The 21,259-nt window shown below is 39.2% G+C and overlaps 1 protein-coding gene across 2 annotated transcripts in view; it reads left to right on the plus strand.

Annotated features, from left to right (window-relative positions):
- LOC137342617 (alpha-taxilin-like) overlaps nt 1–17,721 on the plus strand; it is a 36,022-nt gene extending 18,301 nt beyond the window's left edge. For both annotated transcript variants that reach the window (XM_068006639.1, XM_068006640.1), the window contains exons 6-10: nt 1,157–1,276; nt 6,132–6,206; nt 8,268–8,360; nt 9,281–9,376; nt 11,074–17,721. In XM_068006639.1, coding sequence (XP_067862740.1) covers nt 1,157–1,276; nt 6,132–6,206; nt 8,268–8,360; nt 9,281–9,376; nt 11,074–11,481 — 792 coding nt within the window. In that variant the 3' untranslated portion in view covers nt 11,482–17,721. The remainder of the gene's footprint in view (nt 1–1,156; nt 1,277–6,131; nt 6,207–8,267; nt 8,361–9,280; nt 9,377–11,073) is intronic.
- The last annotated feature ends 3,538 nt before the right edge of the window (nt 17,722–21,259 follow it).

Here is a 21,259-nt window from a genome sequence, read left to right on the forward strand (position 1 = left end):
CTTGTTGCCATAATTGCCTGTCAAAACAAACTGACCAAAGAAATGGGAGGCAAAAGAATTTGTATTGAAATGTTTAATAATTCCCAAGACAATTGCCTCAGTGGTAGGTACAATTCAGGTGCAGCTCAGATGGAGGTTCTCCAAAGGGAGGGAAAGTCAGAATAAACTGACAAAAATGCATTTTTTTCCTAGTGTAAAATAATATTAGTTTCCTTTCTGTAACAGTACATATGGAGTTAAAAATAAGGTTTGCTCAGAAATAACCCAGCTTGTTTCGATACAATAGCCCCAGAAAATAGACTTGCCTGGCCAGATGTCCGAGGGAGGGGCCAAGCCATTCAATTCGAATACAAGCATATATATATTTGATTGGCAGTTCTTCTTGCGTTTGAGATGCATTTTAAATTTTCTTTGTCCCAGTCATATTTTTGAAAAATACTTTCGAATTGGGTAGACCATCTGAAGCTATGAGAGAGAGAGAATTTGGCCAGAGAATCCATGGATGATCTGCAACAAACCACCATGTAAAGATTAATGTTCAGGGACCTTGTGTTCTGTTCTGTTCATATTGCAATTTAGAAAAATAATCATTGTGTCTAATGCACTATCTTTTGAGGAGGGATAGTTAGGCCTTTGCCCACTGTAAATCTGCAGTATGTCATTGCTAATGTTAACCTATCCATTTACTGGTTAATAAATATGTTTAGACCGTGGCTTAGGCTATAAATTGCTAATGAACTGTTATCACCTTTCAGGAAGATCACATAAGGGTGCGATACGATCAATAAGCTGAAATATAGTAACAGTGGTTTTATGTTTGAGCCCTGTGCTCACTACCAATTATCTAGATACTGAACATGTAACTGCATATTCCGAGTCATATGGAACAAGGGCTTTGGGGGGTGGGGGAGGGCTGCTAATATCTAAAGTAAGAACTCAAATATAATGTGGACATTATTTGCCCCAATGAAGCACACTGCCTAATGGCAAGTTTACTGTAGAATGTATGGAGTCGAGGAGCTGGTCACAGTAGTGATGTGGCGATGAAGAACACTTGAAATGGGATAGGCAAAAAAATGCCATATGTTGGAATTGATCAGTTAATTTAATGTCTTTATGATTTCATTGTTTAATGAAAAAAACAACCTGTTTACAGCATATTGACAAGGTATTTAAACACAAAGATCTGCAACAACAACTCATTGATGCCAAACTGCAGCAAGCACAGGAGCTGCTGAAAGAAGCAGAGGAAAGGCACCAGAAAGAAAAGGATTATGTGAGTTATTAAATTGTTGATCTTTTCCTTCCCCGCACCCCCTCCCCCCACAAGCAGTGTTCTCTACTCCCCTATTGAATGTGCTGATTCAACAACAACAAACATTTATACAGTGCCTTTAAAGTAGAAAAAACATTCCAAGGCAATTTACAATTTATACACCAAGTTTCTCACCAAGATATCTTCACTACTTTCCTCCCTCCGCCTCTGCACCGATGTGCTTCTCATCTTCGGTGATTCCAACCTCCATCTCAATTCATTTCATTTTGTTAATCAAACAAAAATATTCACCAAGCCAGAGAAGGGGATATTTGGAGGGGTGGCCAAAAGCTTGGTCATAGGTAAATTTTAAGGAGGGCCTCAAAGGAGGAGAGGCAGAAGGTTTAGGGAGGAAATTCTAGAGTGAGGGGCCTAGGCAGCTTCAGGCACAGCTGCCAATGGGGCAAAGGGAAGGTGGAATAAGAGGCCAGAGTCACAGGAACAGGGAGTTCGGCGGCAGGGGGATACAAAATGCGGTGGGGGAAGGTGATGAAGAGAACACCCATAATGAGAACTTTAAATTTGAGGTGATTGGGTCTAGGACCCAGTGTAGCTCAGCAAGGATAAGAGTGACTTGTGAACAGGACTTGGTGCCGGATAGGGTACAGGCGGCAGAGTTTTGGATGAGCTGAAGATTACAGATTGTGGAGGATGGAAGGCTGGCCAGGAGAACGTTGTAATAGTCAAGTCTGGAGGTGACAAAAGCATGGATGAGAGTTTCAGCACCAGATGGACTGAGGCACAGTCCATCTGGTGCAAGTAGGCGGTCTTTGTGATGGAGAGAATATGGGGTCAGAATGTTAGTTCGGGTTCAAATAGGATAGTGAGATGAAAAACATTCTGGTTCAACCCGAGACCTTGGCAATGGAGGAGTGGCATGGGTATGGAGTTTGTCTCGGGGGCTGAAGCTGATGGTTTTGATCTTCCCAAAGTTTAACTGGAAAAAATTGTGGCTCCAAGAGGATGTCAGATAAGCAGTCTGACCGCACAGAAGTAGTGAAGATGGGTGTTGTCAGCATATATGTGGAAGCTGACCCCATGTCTGTGGATGATGTCACCAAGGGGCTACATGTAGATGACGATGAGGAGGTGGCCATGGTTAGATTCTTGAGGAACTCCTGAAGTAACAGATGGGAAGAGAAGCCATTGTTGAAGATGCTCTGGCTGTAATTGGATAGGTAAGACTGGAACCAAGCGAGGTTGGTCCTACTGTGCTGGACAACAGAGAAGGGTGGTATGATCGACTGTTTCAAAGGCTGCAGAGAGGACGGGGAGGGAAATTGCCACGGTCACTGTCAGAGGATGTCATTTGAGACTTTGGCTAGGGCTGTTTCAGTGCTGTGGGGGGGTGCGGAAATCTGATTGGAGAGATTCAAAAATGGAGTTGCGGGAAAGTGACGTTTAAGATTTTTCTGCTTAATCCAGGGCATTGATACCATTTGTGACCTGGCTAAGATCCGATACCACAGACTGGAGATCAAACCAAATGGCTCAGTTGCACTGTGCCGTGCATTCATCAACTGAGCCATTCAGATTAATTTCTTGTCCTGATACTCAGAAATTGCTCTTTTTTTTAAATGGAATAACCTGTGTTTTTTTTTGTGTAGCAGCCTTTGAGTTTCAGTTTTGGTTTCCTTTTGGCAAGGGGTGCCATGTATCCAAACCCTGAATTACCATTTAACAGATAGGAATCTTCATGTATAACTGTTAATAGGTATGGAATACACAATTATGCATTCAAAAGGCCTAAGAGATGGCCATCTAAATACAACTCTTGCTGAATGAAGCCTTATTTGTGGTGGTTATTAGGGTGTGTTATTGCACCGCCTCCAAGGCAAGTATATCCTTCCTTAGATAAGGAGCCCGAAACTGTACACAGTACTCCAGGTGAAGTCTCACCAAAGCCCTGTACAATTGTAGTAAGGCTTCCTTACTCTTGTACTCCAACCCCCTTGCAATTGAGGCCAACATGCCATTTGTCATCCTAATTGCTTGCTGTACCTGCATGCTAACTTTTTGTGTTTCTTGTACGAGGACACCCAAATCTCTCTGAGCACCAACATTTAAAAGTTTCTCACTCACCATTTAAAAAAATAATCTGTTTTTCTATTCTTCCAACCAAAGTGAATAACCTCACATTTCCCCACATTATACTCCATCTGCCACCTTTTTGCCCACTCACTTAACCTGTCTATATCCCTCTGCAGACTCTGTGTCCTCCTCATAGCTTACTTTCCCACCTAGCTTTGTATTGTCAGCAAACTTGGATAGATTATACTCTGTCCCTTCACCTAGGTCATTAATATAGACTGTAAATAGCTGAGGCCCAAGCACCGATCCTTGCGGCACCCCACTAGTTACAGCCTGCCAACCTGAAAATGACCCGTTTATCCCTACTCTTTTCTGTCCGTTAACCAATTCTCTATCCATGCTTATATATAAAACCCCCAACCTCATGAGCCCTTGTGTAACAACCTTTTTATGTGGCACCTTACCGAATGCCTTTTGAAAATCCAAATATACTACATCCAGTGGTTTCCCCTTTATCCACCCAGCTAGTTACATCCTCAAAAAACTCTAATGTGTCAAACACGCTTTCCCTTTCATAAAACCGTGTTGGCTCTGCCCATTCATATTATGATGTTCTAAGTGCCCTGATAGCCCTTGTTTAATAATGGATTCCAGCAATTGGGAATTGAAGTCTATCCATGGTTTGCAGCTTGAACAAGTGGTCTCAATGGATGTTCGAATTGCTGCTGTTTTTGCAGTTAAGGAGAAATGAATCTCATTAAGTGCTTTTTTTTTAACACCATCTGTGTCACGTGATTGTACTAAGAATGTTACCAGCTCTCAAATTCCTCCGACAGCACTGCAAAATCAGATTCCAGGCATATGAATATTTGTGTTTAATTAAATTATGTTTTTTGTCAGATGTGCTAAATCCCAAATAGTGACCTCTATGTTTGTGATGTTATCTGATGGGTATTGAATGTTCTGTTTTATGAGCAGAGCTTGTGTATTAGTGGAGAACTGGAAGTAAACAACTCAGATGTGTTTTTGATCATATTGTTATAAATGCAAATCCATGTGGTGAAGGATATAATACTAGAGCTTGGTCTTTAGTTGTTTCCAAGCTTTTATTCATAGATTTCCCCTTAAACACACACCACACCCTAGATAAGGGTTGTGGATGCTGAGTTGTTAAGTACATTCAAGACTGAGGTAGATAGATTTTTGGACTCTAGGGGAATCAAGGGATATGGGGATTAGCGGGAAAGTGGAGTTGAGGTTGAAGATCAGCCATGATCTTACTGAATGGCGGAGCAGGCTCGAGGGGCCGTATAGCCTGCTCCTGTCTCTTATGTTCTTATAAGCTCTCCTATAAAAAAGGATACCAGAGAGCCCCCAATTGATATCCACCACCTGAATCCAATTAACACTCATTGATATAAATCATACAATTAAAACACATAATTTCCATAAAGTCTGGATACATTGCTTCATTGATTTTCAGGGAGTTTCACGTTCCGTTCTGTTTTTTTCATTAAATTGTAACTATTTTCTAATTACCATGCTTTGTGCAAATTTACTTAAATGCTATAATTTTCATCAAGCATTTGAATGTAGTTACATGCAAGTGCCATTCTTTTGGAATATTTGGGTTTCTAGTTTTAAAATAAAACTGAACCCTATGATTGAGAATTTTTACAATTTCATTTTTATGGGGCAGGAGTGGATAGGATTTTCACAGCCCTTCGTTTTGCCAAACTGAGCTCAGACACTTGTTTTCAGTCTGATCTGAGGAAACCTGCTCAAAATGGCCATTCAATGTGTTAGACAGCTTTTTGTTTCATCTTCCTCCATAAATGTAACAACCCTCAGGAAGCACCCCTTACAGTGCATGTTGGGCTATGATGTATTTGAACATTTATTATTTTCTGCTCCAAAAAAGCATATTTTGGTGATTACATGATACAATATTTGAAAGTACCTGAAATAACCAGTATATACCAAGTAATAAAAGGATGTCAATTAAATCTAAAGAGTAGTATCCAAACTCTGCAGTCAATTTCAGGGTATATCTTTAGAGTTCTGATCACTTTTTTCTGCTCACAAAGAAACCCAAATTTAGTCCAAAACTTCAAATATTATCGTAGACAGATCACTGATAGCTCCACAGTTTGAGAACGAGTTGTCCAGAACCCAGTAGACTGGCTTACCTGGCCTCCTCAATTAACTGCTTGACATCCTAATTCACTACCAAATGTTACACATTCGAAATTAGAATGTGGCGACATGCTTTGCTTCTTTGGTTTCACAGGTGTTGCAGGATTTGTTTTCTCACTGTTTTGATGGATTCTATGATGTATCTTGGACTGTCCTTATTAGACTTCAGAAAAGCTCGTCACCTAGAAAACGTTATTCTGCAGGGACCTTTTCAATGTCCGCTATCAAATTGCAGCTTTATATAAATTTTAAATTTATACTAAAAAGACAAATTTACAGATTTGGTTAATGGCAGTGGTATTTATACTGCAGATGCTGGAAATCTGAAATAAAAACAGAAAATGCTGGAAACGCTCAGCAGGTCAGGGAGTATCTGTGGAGAGAGGAAAGGTTAACGTTTCAGATTGATCGACCTTTCATCAGAACCCACGTCAGAACTCTGACAAAAGGTCATCGACCTCATACATTAATCCTTCCTCTCTTCACTGATACTACCTCACCTGCTGAATGTTTCCAGTATTTACTTTTAGCCTATGTTTAACAAATTTCAAAATATTGCTAAATTTACTCTCTCTTGTCTGGACTTCAGCTGTTGAAGGAGACAGTGGAGAGCCAGAGGATGTGTGAGCTCATGAAGCAGCAGGAAGTTCATCTGAAACAACAGGTATGATCCCTATGAAATATTCCTAATGTGACTAAATATGGGTTTGTTTCACATTTAGTGGGTAGGGAAACTGCTAAATGTATCAAAGGAGTAAAAGCCCAGAGTAAAAGAATAAAATTAACAGTTGTAGCTGTATTTAATAGTTCATCTTATGATCATGTGGACATAGCCAGACATGCACTTTGACCTATTAGCTAATGATTATGAAGGGTTAGGAACTCCTTGCACTACATGTAAGACTGTTCTGAACTGGTCATCCAACCCTTGTAGCATTGATGGAAAACTCTGTGCACACTGCATTTTGTAAGTATTCAGTTTATTGGTTGGGCAGTTGATCGATGCATTTAACCTGTATGAAATAACTTGAGTATCAAAAAAAGCCTGTGACACGTGCTTGATCATTTTGTGTACAAGACAACGGTGACTTAAATTGATGAGTTTATGGAAAAATAAACAAGTGTGTCCAAACTCAACCATGTAGTCGTCATGTTGCCAACCCACAATCGAGTTGAATAACCTGGTTGATGTCGCACTTTGGTGTGTTATGGAATCATTCAATGTGAGCCAGTGCCTTCACTACCCAGCATGCTGAATTACTTCATTGCATTTGCCTGGATAGGTAACATCCTTCATGGAGGAATAGGAAAAATTGGAGTCTGTGTTTTAACACCTGTTGCTTTTATCCTCCTGCTATTTACTTGCAGAGGAGCACTCGTGGGGGCTGAGAACAGATGAGCTGCCTTCCTTTTTGGTCAAGGAATGGCACCTAGCATGGGAGAAAAGTTTTATTTGGTGCAGAGAGGTTAAAAATGCTCTTTGGGACTTTAAATGTAGCTTACTTCAAGTAAGTTTAAGTGGAAGTTTAATGATGTATACCGCAGTGACTTGGTAACATGATATTAGATCGTGGTTCCTTAGCTTGAGATTGAGAAAAGGAAGGAACAAGCACCACTAGATTTTTGCTACTAGGATTGATGGCAGTAACTTGTCTTTTTAAGTGAATCCCAATATGAAGATTAAACATAATGTAATTGAAATGTGACATTCAGTTAAAATTATAAGTACCAACAATCACCATTACACCACACATTTCACTTTTTAATTGACCCAACCCTCTTTTCTTTCTCCCCTCCCCTTCATGGTCCCAGTTCAAATACCACTGTTACAGTAATATAAGCACTTGACAATTTGAAGAAGCAAAATGTACTATTTAATATTTTGTAGCCGCACCCATGTAGCATGTCATTTCATGCGTTATCAACACACATTCTTTGGTATAAGGATGAAGCCGCAGCCCTGGTGCTGTTGTATTCTGTTATTATGGGTGCAACAATAGACAAAAGCAGAGGAAAATTAAGTCTCAAGTCAGAGGGTAAAAGAATAAGATTAGGTGCACAAAGTTTCAAACTTTAATAACATTGTATTATGGAAGGAGCACTCTGACGATGATGCAATATTGTGGTTTTATGTTAATAACGATGTCCGCAGCAATTACTAAGGTATGGGTGGGGTGCTGTGTGCCTACACTGTCCAGGACCTAAATTTTCGTGGTACTTGAGAGCTGCCCTTGCATAGCACAAAATGCAGGCCTCCATTATACTGACCCTCAATTGGGATCAGTGATACTCATGGGTCTCTGCTTGAGCGCAGGTACACTCAGTGTCATGCTGGCAATGTAAAAAAAAATAATTGGAACCATACCTGTTCTGGCAACTATTGTGGTGGATTTTTCCAAATTGCTTCATCCCTTTTCTTCCTCTCTTCGCTGCTAATGGTTGTTAATACCTTCAGGTGTTATTGGACACACTGCATTCTTTCCTAAGGAACCATTGAATAAATTAAATTGATGCGCATTTCTGAAATTGTTTTTTAAACATGTTATCATGGATTAATATTTTTGAAAATTTCTTTGTAAACTGTATTGTTATTGAGGAAATGATGATCCATTCTTAAGACTATTCATGGGCATAGAGGAGGAATATTTAGAACCAATTCTACTTGAGATGATAGTGTTGCTTCAAGAACTGTATGTATTTTATTTATCATTTTGTATTTTATCAGCTGGCACTATACACTGGAAAGTTTGAAGAATTCCAAACTACACTTTCGAAAAGTAATGAAGTTTTTACAACCTTCAGACAAGAGATGGAAAAGGTAAAGTTACCACTTTGAAGGTATCTGCAGTATATTAGATAATATTTTATATCGTAAAGAGCCATTCAGCCTATCACGCCTGTGCCAATTTTCCTGTTCTTTCTGCAAATATTTATTCAGTCCCCTTTTAAAAGCTATTATGGAATTTGCTTCTACCACTATTTCTGGTAAGGCATTCTTAACAAGCTTCTGCATTTATTTTTTAAAAAATCTTTTGCTGTCTGGTTGCCAACTCACCAACTAGTGGGTTAGTCTTTTTGTTATTTACTTCATCAAAACCCCTTGTAATTCTGAACACCCCCATTAAATCTCTTCTTAACCTTCTCTGTTTGAGAGTGCAAACACTAACTTTTTTTAAAACCCTTTCTAGTCCTAGAGGTCTCTGGTCAATTGTAATGCCTCCACACGCATTGCAGCTAAGATCCACGGACTTAGCACAGATTTGGGTTTGAACCTGCCATTCATTGTATTTACCCACTCAACTGTCTGCGGAGCTCACACTAAAATATTGCTCGTAGGACTACAGAAATGGCCTTGAATATGTCACGAATTGGCAGTCACTTAATGTAATTCTCAATTAAGTTAGTGTTTGTAATTTCTTACACAAAGCTAATGTGAAGAAAGGGGGAAAAAATTGCAAAGTAATATAGTAAGTGAAATCGTCACCTTACCTCCGTGACTACTACAATGCAATATCAAACACACAAGGCACTCCTCCCTGTTAGAGGAAGAAAAATGTAATGTTTTAGCAGTTACAGCCTGCTTTGCATGAAATCACTACTTGCAGCTTAACACTTCATATTTTTAATGTGCAATATTTCAAATACTTCAACAGTGTGCATTCTCATTTATACGCACAGCACCAGACCAAATATAAAAAGGAAATGGGGACTAACATTTTTTTTCCCTCTTTTAATAAGATGACAAAAAAGATCAAAAAGCTGGAAAAAGAGACCACCATGTATCGTACCAGATGGGAGAGCAGTAATAAGGCTCTGCTGGATATGGCAGAGGAGGTAAGTCGTTGGTCATTTCCGGTTTGGTCCAAGATCTGATTTGTAAATATTTGTTAAATCTTAACTCAAAAGACATTTACACCTGATCTACTTCTAGTTAATTGACTTTTATGTGTAAATTCTTGGTTTGTTTAAAAAAAATTACTACTTACTATACTTGCAGCTTAAATTGCACAGTCATACTGATAGATGCTGCCTTTTTATTTGTGGAACCTAGATTTGAAAGCAGCCAGACTGATTAAGTCTGTGCGCTGATTTGCATTAAATAAATTTGTGCGGTCTCAGTCCAGTACCTAGTGGCATAGGCATACTGCATTGCACGATACTGCTCCTAATTTTGCATTTCATTGGCAATATCACTTTTTGTTTTCTATTTCAAAGTCCTTGGCCCCTGCTGCTTCTTTCGGCACCCACCCCTGCCCCCCTTCCCCCAAACAAAAGAGTTTTGTTTATACTCGTGCCATTCAATTCAGTTGAGAGCGAAGAAAGAAAGAACTTGCATTTATAATCAGAAGGCAGGATAATCAGGGGCCTTTACTTCTATATGACCACTTTGGGTAATCAGGTGTCTTAGACTAAAAGAAAGAAAGACTTGCATTTATACAGCGCCTTTCACGATCTCAGGACGTCCCAAAGCGCATTACAGCCAATGAAGTACTTTTGAATTGTAGTAACTGTTGTAATGTAGGAAACACGGCAGCCAATTTGCACATAAGAAGGTCCCACAAACAGCAATATGATTAAGACCAGATCTGTTTTTAGTGATGTTGGTTGAGAGATAAATATTAGCCCGGACACCTGGTAGAGCTCCCCTGCTCTTCGGATAGTGCCCTGGGTTCATTTACGTCCACCTGAAAGGCCAGACGGGGCCTCAGTTTAACATCTCATTGAAAAGAATCCCTCAGTACTGCATTGGAGCCTAGATTTTTGAGCTCGAGTCTCTGGAGTGGGACTTGAACCCACAACTTTCTGACTCGGGCGAGAGTGCTACCACTGAGATATGGCTGACTAGAAAAACATTGGAAGTAGGTATTTTTTATTTGATTTTCACCTTTTGTGGATTTTCTTTTTGTCCTAATCTGGACACTAATTGCAAGAAAATTGTTGTGTATTGTAATTATCTGGATTAATGTTGAGATTTTTCCTGTATTAATCTTTATTTTCTGGTTTTCGTTTTTTCTGTTTCAACCTTTATTTCTTTGGATGAATACTTGACCATGTTTCTTCTCCTTCTCTGCGTGCATTGGTTTCTTAACATACTATATTTGCTGCTTTGAAGTCCAGATCTAGGTCATGCTTTATTCCTTAAATGCTGTTGGTTATCTCAATACAAGAACATCTTTCAATGCCCTACCGCAGAGGACAAAATGCCTTAAAACAAAGACTTTTTACCGAACACTATCCCATGGACTCCAATGGGAACCCAAAAAGTGATGGGGAGCCCTGGGTGTAAAATCTCAGTTTTTGGTTGGGACATGGGATCTCGACCACAACATGGACAGGACAGTCCAACCTGCAATCAATGCAGTTTGTTGTCCTTTGATTGTCCTACTTGGAGGGGGAGGGAGGGAAAGTATGCTTGAGTTAAGTGGGAATGGATCTTTCACTGACTGAAAGTAGCAAACTCATCCCTTTGTGCAGATTTTTTTTTACAGCAGCACAGTTGGAGTTACTTGATTTTCTTTTTTTAAACCTAGAAAACCCTGCGCGACAAAGAATTTGAAAATCTTCAGGTAAAGATTCAGCGCTTGGAGAAACTGTGTCGAGCTCTTCAGACTGAGAGGAATGATCTGAACAAAAAGGTTCATGACCTGAGTGTCCAATCAGCCCAACAAGATGGCAACGGCAAAGAGGTTGGGGAAGAGGAAGAAGTTTCACAATCCTTAAGTAAAGCCTCTCAAGAAAATCAAAGCGAAGCTTCCACTCCAGATATTTCTGCAAAGGCTGATTGTCCTACCCAAGAGACTCAACTCTCGTCTGTAGTTTGTGCTGATGTGAATGAGCAGATGCAGTCACCCATGTTTACAGAGAATCTAGTGGAATCTAACGTTGAAGCTTCTAGCATCCAGTCCGAATTATTACCATCAAACAGCTCCTTGGAGTAGTTTACTACACCTGAGGGAGTGTGTGAAAAGAAGGGTACATCTGAATGTTGCTATAGTCCAAAATGTCACGTACCAACTGATTGAACAAAGGCTCAAGTAGCTACAATAACTAGGTTTCGGACGAAAGAATTATTCAGTAGTGACTTGGCAAATAAGTTCCCTCTAAGGCTTGATAACACTGAGTCAAAATTTCTATTTTACTAGATAAAATGGAGTATATATAGGAATGAGTGGAAAGTGTTTGGATTACTTGCATGCAAAGAAAGTCTGTGTAATTAAATAATGCAAAGTCTCTTTTTTTTGAGGAAGTTGTCAGAACAGATTAGAACTCATATGAAAGTAAATAGCCTAAAAGGGGCAATTCACTTTTTTTCTAGTAAAGTTTCAAAAGTGCATTTACACATTCTTCAGGCCAGTGATTAAGATTTGTTGGCCTATTCTCTAAATTATTTTATTGTACCTTTTTCCCAGGGTATGAATTGATCTCCCTCTCTCTTTAGTTCCCTTGATTTTATTAGCCTGTTTACCTCCTACAGTTGAGCTGACAGGTAACGTATTGCTCTTCAGTGAATTGTTAGAAGACATGCAATAGTGACATGGCAAAAACTGTCTCCCCCTCCAGTAATGGAGAGGTTGAGAAAGGGAACTCGGCACAGTGAAGGGGGAACAGGAAGGGGAGGAATTGGATCTGCCTCTCTCCACCTGCTCACTGCTTATTCCATTGTGCTAAAACAGCCTGCTTTATCACTATTGCAGCAGATCAAGATCCTACTGTTACATATTTTATGTTTGAGTGGGAAGGCTAAAAAAGTTGAAGAATAAATAACTGAGGATATGTCTGTAGAAAGATATTTTGTGCTGAGGCAAATGTTATTTAAACATTAAATTAATACACATCACTGTCAAAAAGCCTTTGAGGGAACTTTCCCCGTTCTTAATCCCACTTCATATGCTGAATTAAAATGGCTGCATAATCAAACCAAACTTCCTCTTTTTAAAAAGAAAACTTTCCACTTCCCCTTTTTCCCCCCATTCATAAATTCTTGTTTCCATACACTTCCTTCATGCAACATCCTGCTTAGATGAAGGGTTAAACAAAATAAAAATTATGACCATGTGTCTCCAAGATGCTGGTTAACTTAAGTCTCTAGTTGAATCTATTGACACAGATGTTTTTCTGTGAAGTTTATAACTGAAGACGTTACCGTTGCATATGGCGTTTGTGACATTGACTTTTTGATGACTGATGTAACTCTTTGTGCCCTAACAATGCTCGTAAACCTATGAGTATTGAAAACAAATGTCACATAAGCACTTTTTCACATGCTATCTTCATATTGTTCTGAAGTCTCGAGAGATTTTTATCGATTCCTTTTCAGAAATTCTGCTTCATCCATAGTACAGATAGTTGGTGGGTGGTGTTGATTTTCCCCCTTAACCACAATATTGGCTACCAAAGAAAATCTTCCATTTGCCATCCAAAGTGCTAGTAACTTAATAGATCTTGCATCACAATGCTATACAATTACATTGCACAAAACATAGAGTTGTCTTGTTATATTGAAGAAATGCTGTTACTCCTATAGCCTATATCTCATTTATGAATGTTTAGAGATTAATTTTGAAATTATATTCTTTAAAAGGTCCTCTTTCACACAAATGCACTGGTGGATTGTTTGCTGTTGAATTTCAGGGTATGCATTTATCAGGAAGTTTTGTGGAATTGGGAGCATTTAACATCATTCCAACCTTAACACTTTGTGGACTGATGCAACTTAAAATCTCCAGACTGTTGAACATAAATTGGAGGGAGTCTTCACTTTACTGGTAACACAAATGTACTTCTTCCAGTGGATAGTGACATTTGCATTTAGTGATAAATGCTACTCATTCATCTCCCCGCTTCCCTCAAGTTTCTCCGTGTGCCCTTGTGTCATTTTGCTGGGGGGAGGGGATAATAATACCTCACCACTACTTCCCAATCTGGAAAAATTCTGACATTTAACTGACAAATCGGTTGCTAAGTAACAGAATGTGTAGCTGCTGCCACGGTGACAATACTGTTTTTTTTTAAAATACTCTAAAGCAGGTCTAAAACAATTAGCTGTATGATTAGTGATGAGCACTATAGTGCTATGACTTTTTAACACTTTGAAGGAATTAGCATGGTTGCTGAGATGCATTTTAGAAACAAATGCATTGAAAATCATGTCCATTTTAGGTGGTTCTCCTTTAAAAGGATCAATAAAACCATAACTAAAAACTGTAGAGAAAATGGAGGTTGAAGGGGAGAAGACCTACTTCTTCAGCACATATGCTTTTAATAATTTTGGTTCCAAGATGCAATTTGATAGTCAGTAAGGATTCAGTGACTGAGAAATCAAATAAGTTACTTAGTACTTACTGCCATATTAGCTTGCGGAAGTGTACCAATTATCACATGGTAAATGACCTGACATAAGTTCAAAATGTTACAAAACATCTCAAAGTATGGTGGAAATGAATTAAAATAATATTTAGATGGTTAACTATGATGCAAAAAGACAAATTCAGTTAGAAACAGCAATTTAAGAAATAGTGATTTAGTAATACGTTATAAAATTGATGGAGGATGGATGGAATGCACTGCCGTGGAAAAGGTTTTCTGATATTTGTACATATTTTCAATTTGTGTATTGCATCAGAATCAATTAGAACATTGTAATGTAAGCAAATGCATGATACTGATCACATACACAGTTATTTTGTACCTTGTGTATGTATTACAGTTGATCAATCCACTTTTTTGGTAGTGTTATGATTACCCAAGACTTCGGCTAATGTGGTGGTGACATACTAAAACTGGCATTTTATTTCATTCCAACCACTATCATTAGTGTATTATGTCAGTGTGCATTATCTAGTGGTAGAAATCATACTGTGTGTGTGTATATTAAATTAGTCCATAAAACTGGAATATTTCCTTTTCACGGGAACCAAAAAACAACACTGCACATCAGAACAACTCTATTTACAATATTTTTATTGATTAGCAGTTTGAAGCCATCAGTGCTAATCTCCTCCCAATTAGCTTCAGGCCTTGATAAATTAATGATTGCATAATCAGAGCATTTCTCTCCTAATGTTGACATGGGATTCTAATGCATTTTGTTGAACATGAAATAGATACTTGAATTATAATATGTTTAGATTATGCACATTCCAGTTGCTTAGCACTGTGCATAACAAAGTGTGGAACAAAAACAGTTAATTCAGTCCATTGGCTCATCAACCCACCAACCTTTCATAGACCAAGTGCAATCCCACCCACATCATTTGAGGATAGATTTTGCAAAGTTTTTCCCTCCTTCCAAAAAAAAAGTGGATTGAGTAAAACTCCACAATACCCGAGTAGAATTCCATCCCACGTTATATATTCTTGAATTGGTTGCATTGCATTTTATTACAGAAGACCAAAATCCAGTCTTCAGATGTTGCTTGACATAAAAAAAGAGTAACATAAGAGTCTAAACAGCAAAAAAAATGTTGCTATAGTATAAAATGTCTGATTTTGATTTTTCAAAGTAATCTTTGGAAAAAGTACCTGTGAGCATCCAGGTGTAAGTAGTGTGATAGTTTGATTTAGATTTTACTCCACTGAACCTTTACATGTGTAGAAAAGACAGGCAGAACATATAGCTAATCTTGGCCTTGCTTTAACCCTAAAAGGGATTGTTACCTCTGCTACAGAAAAGGGGCATCTCCAACAATAGGTTCATTGAGCTGGCATTCACATTTTGCATTTTCATGCGCTTTCATTTGTATGTGTTTTTTTGTTCTGAACAACTGGACAATGTTGGCATGGTTACATTTATTGTCTGTACCTAGTTGCCTTGAGATGATGATGGTGCGCCTTAAACGTGATTATACAAATGAGTGGCTTGCTAGGGCACTGAGTCAACCACATGGTGAGGACGAGAGTCACGTTCAGGTCAGACCTGGTAAGGGTGGTGGGTTCCTTTCCTTTCACTCTTGAAAGACTTAAGTGAACCAGTTGAATTTTTTTTTAGTGGTCACTTTATCCCCCTGATAGCTCACAAATTACTAGATTTATTGAACTCACTTTTAATAACTTTCCATGGTGGAATTTGACCTCTGCATCACTGAGTAGCTAGACCAGTGAACCCACATCATTAATACCTGAACATTGAAGCAAAACTGTTCCACTTTGTTATGCCCTCCTGCTTTTGGGAATGGAAAGGGAAGCTACATAAAACAGCTTATGGTGGCACAAAGTTTTGAGATGCTCTCTGTCCAAGATCGTCCAACAATAAAAATAGCAATACAAGCTTTGCAGCGATTAATGGCATAATGATTGTATTAATGAATGTTTGCTAATATATTCCAGGGTTTTTGGCTTAATTGAGATAGCTTAAACTGATTCTGAAGTGCATTAATCACAGCTGTTTCCAGATTAATATAGTTTCCTTAAATGGCTAAAACATGTGAGCTGGAAGGTCACTTAGTTATGATCCATTTTTATTCTGATTAAAGCTGTTGCAGCTGATGAATCCAAGTAGGTCACATATTTTGAAAATTAGACTGCTGATGTGCCAGTTTATTGAATGAAATGTATTCAGTGTAGACAGTGTGTTCCTGTCACAAATACTGTCTGGGAAAGATCGGAGTTCTAGTATTCCATTTATAAACGTGGTCCTTGTACATGAAGAAAACTAGTTTTAAAAATTCTCATATTTTATACATCTTTCCCTGGACAGATACTTTACACTGGAATTTCCTGTCACAATAATATCAATATCCCTCAAAAGAAAACCAAAACCAAAGCCTTGTTCCCAAAAACTGCATTTTTTTTGGTACCAGCAGATGACCCCAAATATGTTCACACTTTCGATGCATTTTTCTTTAACCAGAAATGAGTGACCTTTCACAGCCACAATTTAATTCCTGTTAAATGTAATCTTAGGAGGTGTATGTTCTTTGAGAAATTTAACTACATGATACATTTCAACAGAAAACACTTCAATTTTGACTCTCTGCTTTACTCTTGCCAGAGTAACCCTTTAACTCTTTTCATCAGAGGACTGCTACCAGTCTAAACCTGACTCAGCTCAAAGGGCATTTACCTATTTTTTTCATCCAGCAGGGGTTCCCAGTGATTCATAAAGGGTCATGCTTAAATACATTAGTGTTACATACCTGTGATGACTTTGATCTTTATATTTTGCAGGTTCTAGATAAACTAATCAAGCCACCTCTGGCTTCTGTGGGGTGGGGGGACTCCAATAAGTCTGTGCTTATAGGATCTTCATTTGAGGTTTTCAGAACTTTAGGGACCCTCAAGTTCTGCTTTGATTTTTGGGCTGTGATACATTTAATTAAATAATTGTGAAATTTCAATGTCATTGCACTGCAGGAAATGTCAGAATTAATTCACTCAATTCCATTGACCCAGTATTGTGTACAAGAACCCAATGGTGATTAATTATCCATTTGATGATATAAGCATGCCCCTCCACAGAAGAAAAAAGAGAAGCAGTGCTGTGCCTACACCCCAACAAGGAAAAATAGCTGCAGTGGCTATCAGATAATGGATAAGGACTCCCTCCGTGGCAGCTTGTTCAACTTCATGCTCGGGGTTCTCATTTGATGTGCCTGGGCTGAAAAATATGAATTAAAATCTTGTTGTCAGGCTGTGCACCCCTGCCCCTGCTTGCAAGTTTATGCAGGAAGTAGCTGAGGCATAGGGACTAGGAACATTCAATCCCTGGTTTACAATTCGCAATGCAAACTTCACAGCCCATAGTGTAGTTCATGGGTGAAGCAGCCCTTAGGCTAGTCTGAATGGAGCTGTCTGGACATTCTCTGTAATTGACAGCACCAGAGCAGCCTTGCAGGGAGAGACAATCAAAATGGTTTATCTGTTCCAAAATTGGATGCTCAGTGGTCCATGCATCATGTAGTTGAATATTCTATGTTAGTTGAAGAGACCATATTCTGTTGTTTTAATTTTTTTAGCAGCCAGCATGGGCTACTTTCCACAGTAATTGCAAATAATCTACACAGCATTCCTGTTGTAATAACCCTGTCTTCTCAAAACAATTGCATGTATTCTTAAGGATAGAATTAGTCATTTGAAGTATTTTGTATAAGCCAGAAAAATAACGGTGAGAACAATTCACCTTTTGTAATTTCCATTATCTTCTGGTGTACATTAATAAAAAGAAATATAGTGACAGTCAACACGTGAAGCTGTATCAATGTTTGGCTTGATGTATTTATAATGTTGAAACATTAGGTAAATCTTTCACGATGCACTAAAATAATTTGGACTTAAAACTATTATACAAAGGCAAATAAAGGTCACTCATCATAAGTTTAAACAATTATTAAGTGGAATTGGGAAGCAAGTTGTACAGATTTACTTTTTCCTTCAACTTTACATCTCATTGATCTTAAGCTCCAATAGCATAAAATCAATTTAGTTACTACCTCTTGCTCTATTTTCAATAATACTTGTGTAATGGTTCATATAGGGCCCATTTAGATATCCCAATAAATTGAATTTCTGTGATGATTTTAACCACAACCATTTGTACACTTTTTTAAAGGAACTAATAACCAAGTGCCTATGATGTTAAACTAATACCTTGTATTCAATCATATGCTAATGTGGCCCAACTCTCCAAATTATCCCCACAAAAGAGCTGTTTGTTGCCACAGAGCTGTGTGTAGTTGGAAGAATATGATGATCTGTGGCAGCAAAGCATTCCACAACCTATGATGCTAATTCATAATTTGCTGAGATCTTACTCTTCCTTCTGTTCAAGTTAAAATGCCACACTGCAGTAAGATGTTGAATGCACCAGAGGTGTTGAGAATTGGTGCAGCTTCTATGAATAATGGAGAACCCTGGAATCCCATCCATATCAATGGCCATCTGATTAGGAGATGGGTAATTTACTATCTACTAGTGGATCTCCATGGCACTGCTCACAGGGATTGGCAATAGTGGAATGCACCATTCATTAGTGGTACCTGTTAGCAGTATGAGTGCATGTACACTGAGGGTTCAAAGGCAAGGGGACTGGGAAGTTCATGCAGGAAGGTCATTAGAGCAACACTAGGAAGGACAAGAATAGCAGCTCCAGGAACAGGCAAACAAGAAGGCTGAGGTTCCTGAGAAAGTTGTCAGTGGAAGTGAAAACTGTGACTGTATTGGTAACTAGTGGGAAGTCTTGTATTTATTTTTGGAAAACTTAAATTTTGCATTTTGTGTTATAAATGCTATTTGTAAGTATATAGTAGGGTAGTTGAGGAAGCAGTAAGCCTACTGGTAGCTTTTTTTGCCTATCTACTTGATTGGCTTAAATTATCATAATTACAGCCTTGGTCCAAACATGGACAAAAGAGCTGAATTCCAGAGGTGAGGTGAGAGTGACTGCCCTTGACATCAAGGCAGCATTTGACCGAGTGTGGCACCAAGGAGCCCGAGTAAAATTGAAGTCAATGGGAATCAGGGGGAAAACTCTCCAGTGGCTGGAGTCATACCTAGCACAAAGGAAGATGGTAGTGGTTGTTGGAGGCCAATCATCTCAGCCCCAGGGCATTGCTGCAGGAGTTCCTCAGGGCAGTGTCCTAGGCCCAACCATCTTCAGCTGCTTCATCAATGACCTTCCCTCCATCATAAGGTCAGAAATGGGGATGTTCGCTGATGACTGCACAGTGTTCAGTTCCATTCGCAACCCCTCAGATAATGAAGCAGTCCGAGCCTGCATGCAGCAAGACCTGGACAACATCCAGGCTTGGGCTCATAAGTGGCAAGTAACATTCGCGCCAGATAAGTGCCAGGCAATGACCACCTCCCCTTGACATTCAACGGCATTACCATTGCCAAATCCCCCACCATCAACATCCTGGGGGTCACCATTGACCAGAAACTTAACTGGACCAGCCATATAAATACTGTGGCTACAACCTTCCGGACTCAATGATGATTTCAATAACTTCAGATCATAACCACTGCTCCCATTTTTTTCAGTCAGTGCTGATAACAGTTCTGCTGCTGCCACTTACAGCTACTCCTGACCAATCTTTTGTGTCTTAACCTGACCCATTACAATCCTTGCCTTGCACCATCATCCTTTTTGTCATTTAATCTCTTGCCCTCCACCCTATCACAGACCTTCCCTTTTGTTCCTTCCCCCCCCCCCCTTTCTCTGGCTCTGTACTTGCTTAAAAACTTTAACTCTTTTAACATCTTCCAGTTCTGATGAAAGGTCTTTGACCTGAAACGTTAACTCTTTCTTTCTCCACAGATGCTGCCTGACTTGCTGAGTATTTCCAGCATTTTCTGTTTTTATTTCAGATTTCCAGCATCTGCAGTATTTTGCTTTTGACTCAGTTTTTCAAGTCTTTCTTCCTATTTGTATTTCCTCATTCCAGGCACATCTGAGTGAATCTGTTTTGTATCCTCTATTGCCTCAATTTTTCCTGTATTGTGAAGTCCAGTGCTGCACACAATACTTCAAGTGTGACCTTACTAAGGTTTTATATTGACTCTCATTACATCTCGACTTTTATATTCTATTCTTCTCACCATAAAACACAGTCTTCTATTAATTTTTGTAATGGGCTGATATCCTTGGGGTACTGCTTTTAATGTCTTGTAAACCTGAACCCCCAAATTCCTCTGCTATTCTGCATCACCCAGCTTTCACCCATTCAAAGTATAATTATTGCTTTCTTTTAATCAAAATACATCATCTCATACTGACATTGAATTCCATCTGTCACTTTTGCCCATTCCACCATCTAATCAATGTCCTTTTGCTCTGCAGAATTATTTATTATGCCTCCTATTTTAGTATTGTCTGCAAATTTATACACCATCCCTTTTAGCACCATATCCAAATCAATGAAGTGCACAGTGAATAGAAGCGGCCCCAGAACAAAACCTGCTTCCAACCACTCTCGTTGTCTGTCCCACCATCACAACCTTTAGGTAATCCAGAACTCTACAATCTGAGTCCTCGCCTGCAAAAAGTCTCACAAGCCCATTGCCCCTGCCCAGCTCCACTGGCTCCCCATGCTACAGAAAATCTTCAGGATCACCGCCTTCAAATCCCCCAATCTATTTGAGAAATCTGCTCCAGCCGTGTAGCCTAGCCCACATTCTGCACTCCTCTGACTCCAGATTAATATATCTGGTCCCTCAATGATCTCAGGTTGTTCTTTCAACTGTTATGCACTACCATTTGGTACTCCTCCAAAACCACTTTAGCTTTCTTCCTCGCTCTTGCCTTCGAAAGCCTTCTAACAATCTATCTTCAGCGCTGCATTAGGTCCCCTCCCCCCATTGTTCGCAAATTCCTCCACTTTCTGGTCGTCTCACTGTAAAACGCTCTGGGGCGTTAAGCGCATTGTGTTCTCTTGGTAGGAGAACTCAGGGAGGATTTTTGCAAAAATGTCCTTCCCCTCGTAAATTAAATTGAGTCCAATCTTTTAGAACAGATTGGAGATGAATCGATTCTTGGAAGGAACTGACTTGTTCTGGTCCATGCTGTCTCGTGTTCTACGAAGGAACGTTTTCGTCTAGATCAATAAAAAAACAGTTTTGCATTACAGAATATATCAAATACGTCTGAGCGCGACTGTGTGTACTGACAACGGGGTGAGGGGCGGGGAGTAATGGGGAGCGAGGCCATTCTACTGGCTGTAATCTTCTTGCCCTGCGTGTCCCTGGCTGGTGATTGACAGGCGTTCGTGCCCGACTCCAGCA

The sequence above is a fragment of the Heptranchias perlo genome, chromosome 26 (assembly GCF_035084215.1).
Source record: "Heptranchias perlo isolate sHepPer1 chromosome 26, sHepPer1.hap1, whole genome shotgun sequence".
NCBI classification, from domain to species: Eukaryota; Metazoa; Chordata; class Chondrichthyes; order Hexanchiformes; family Hexanchidae; genus Heptranchias; species Heptranchias perlo.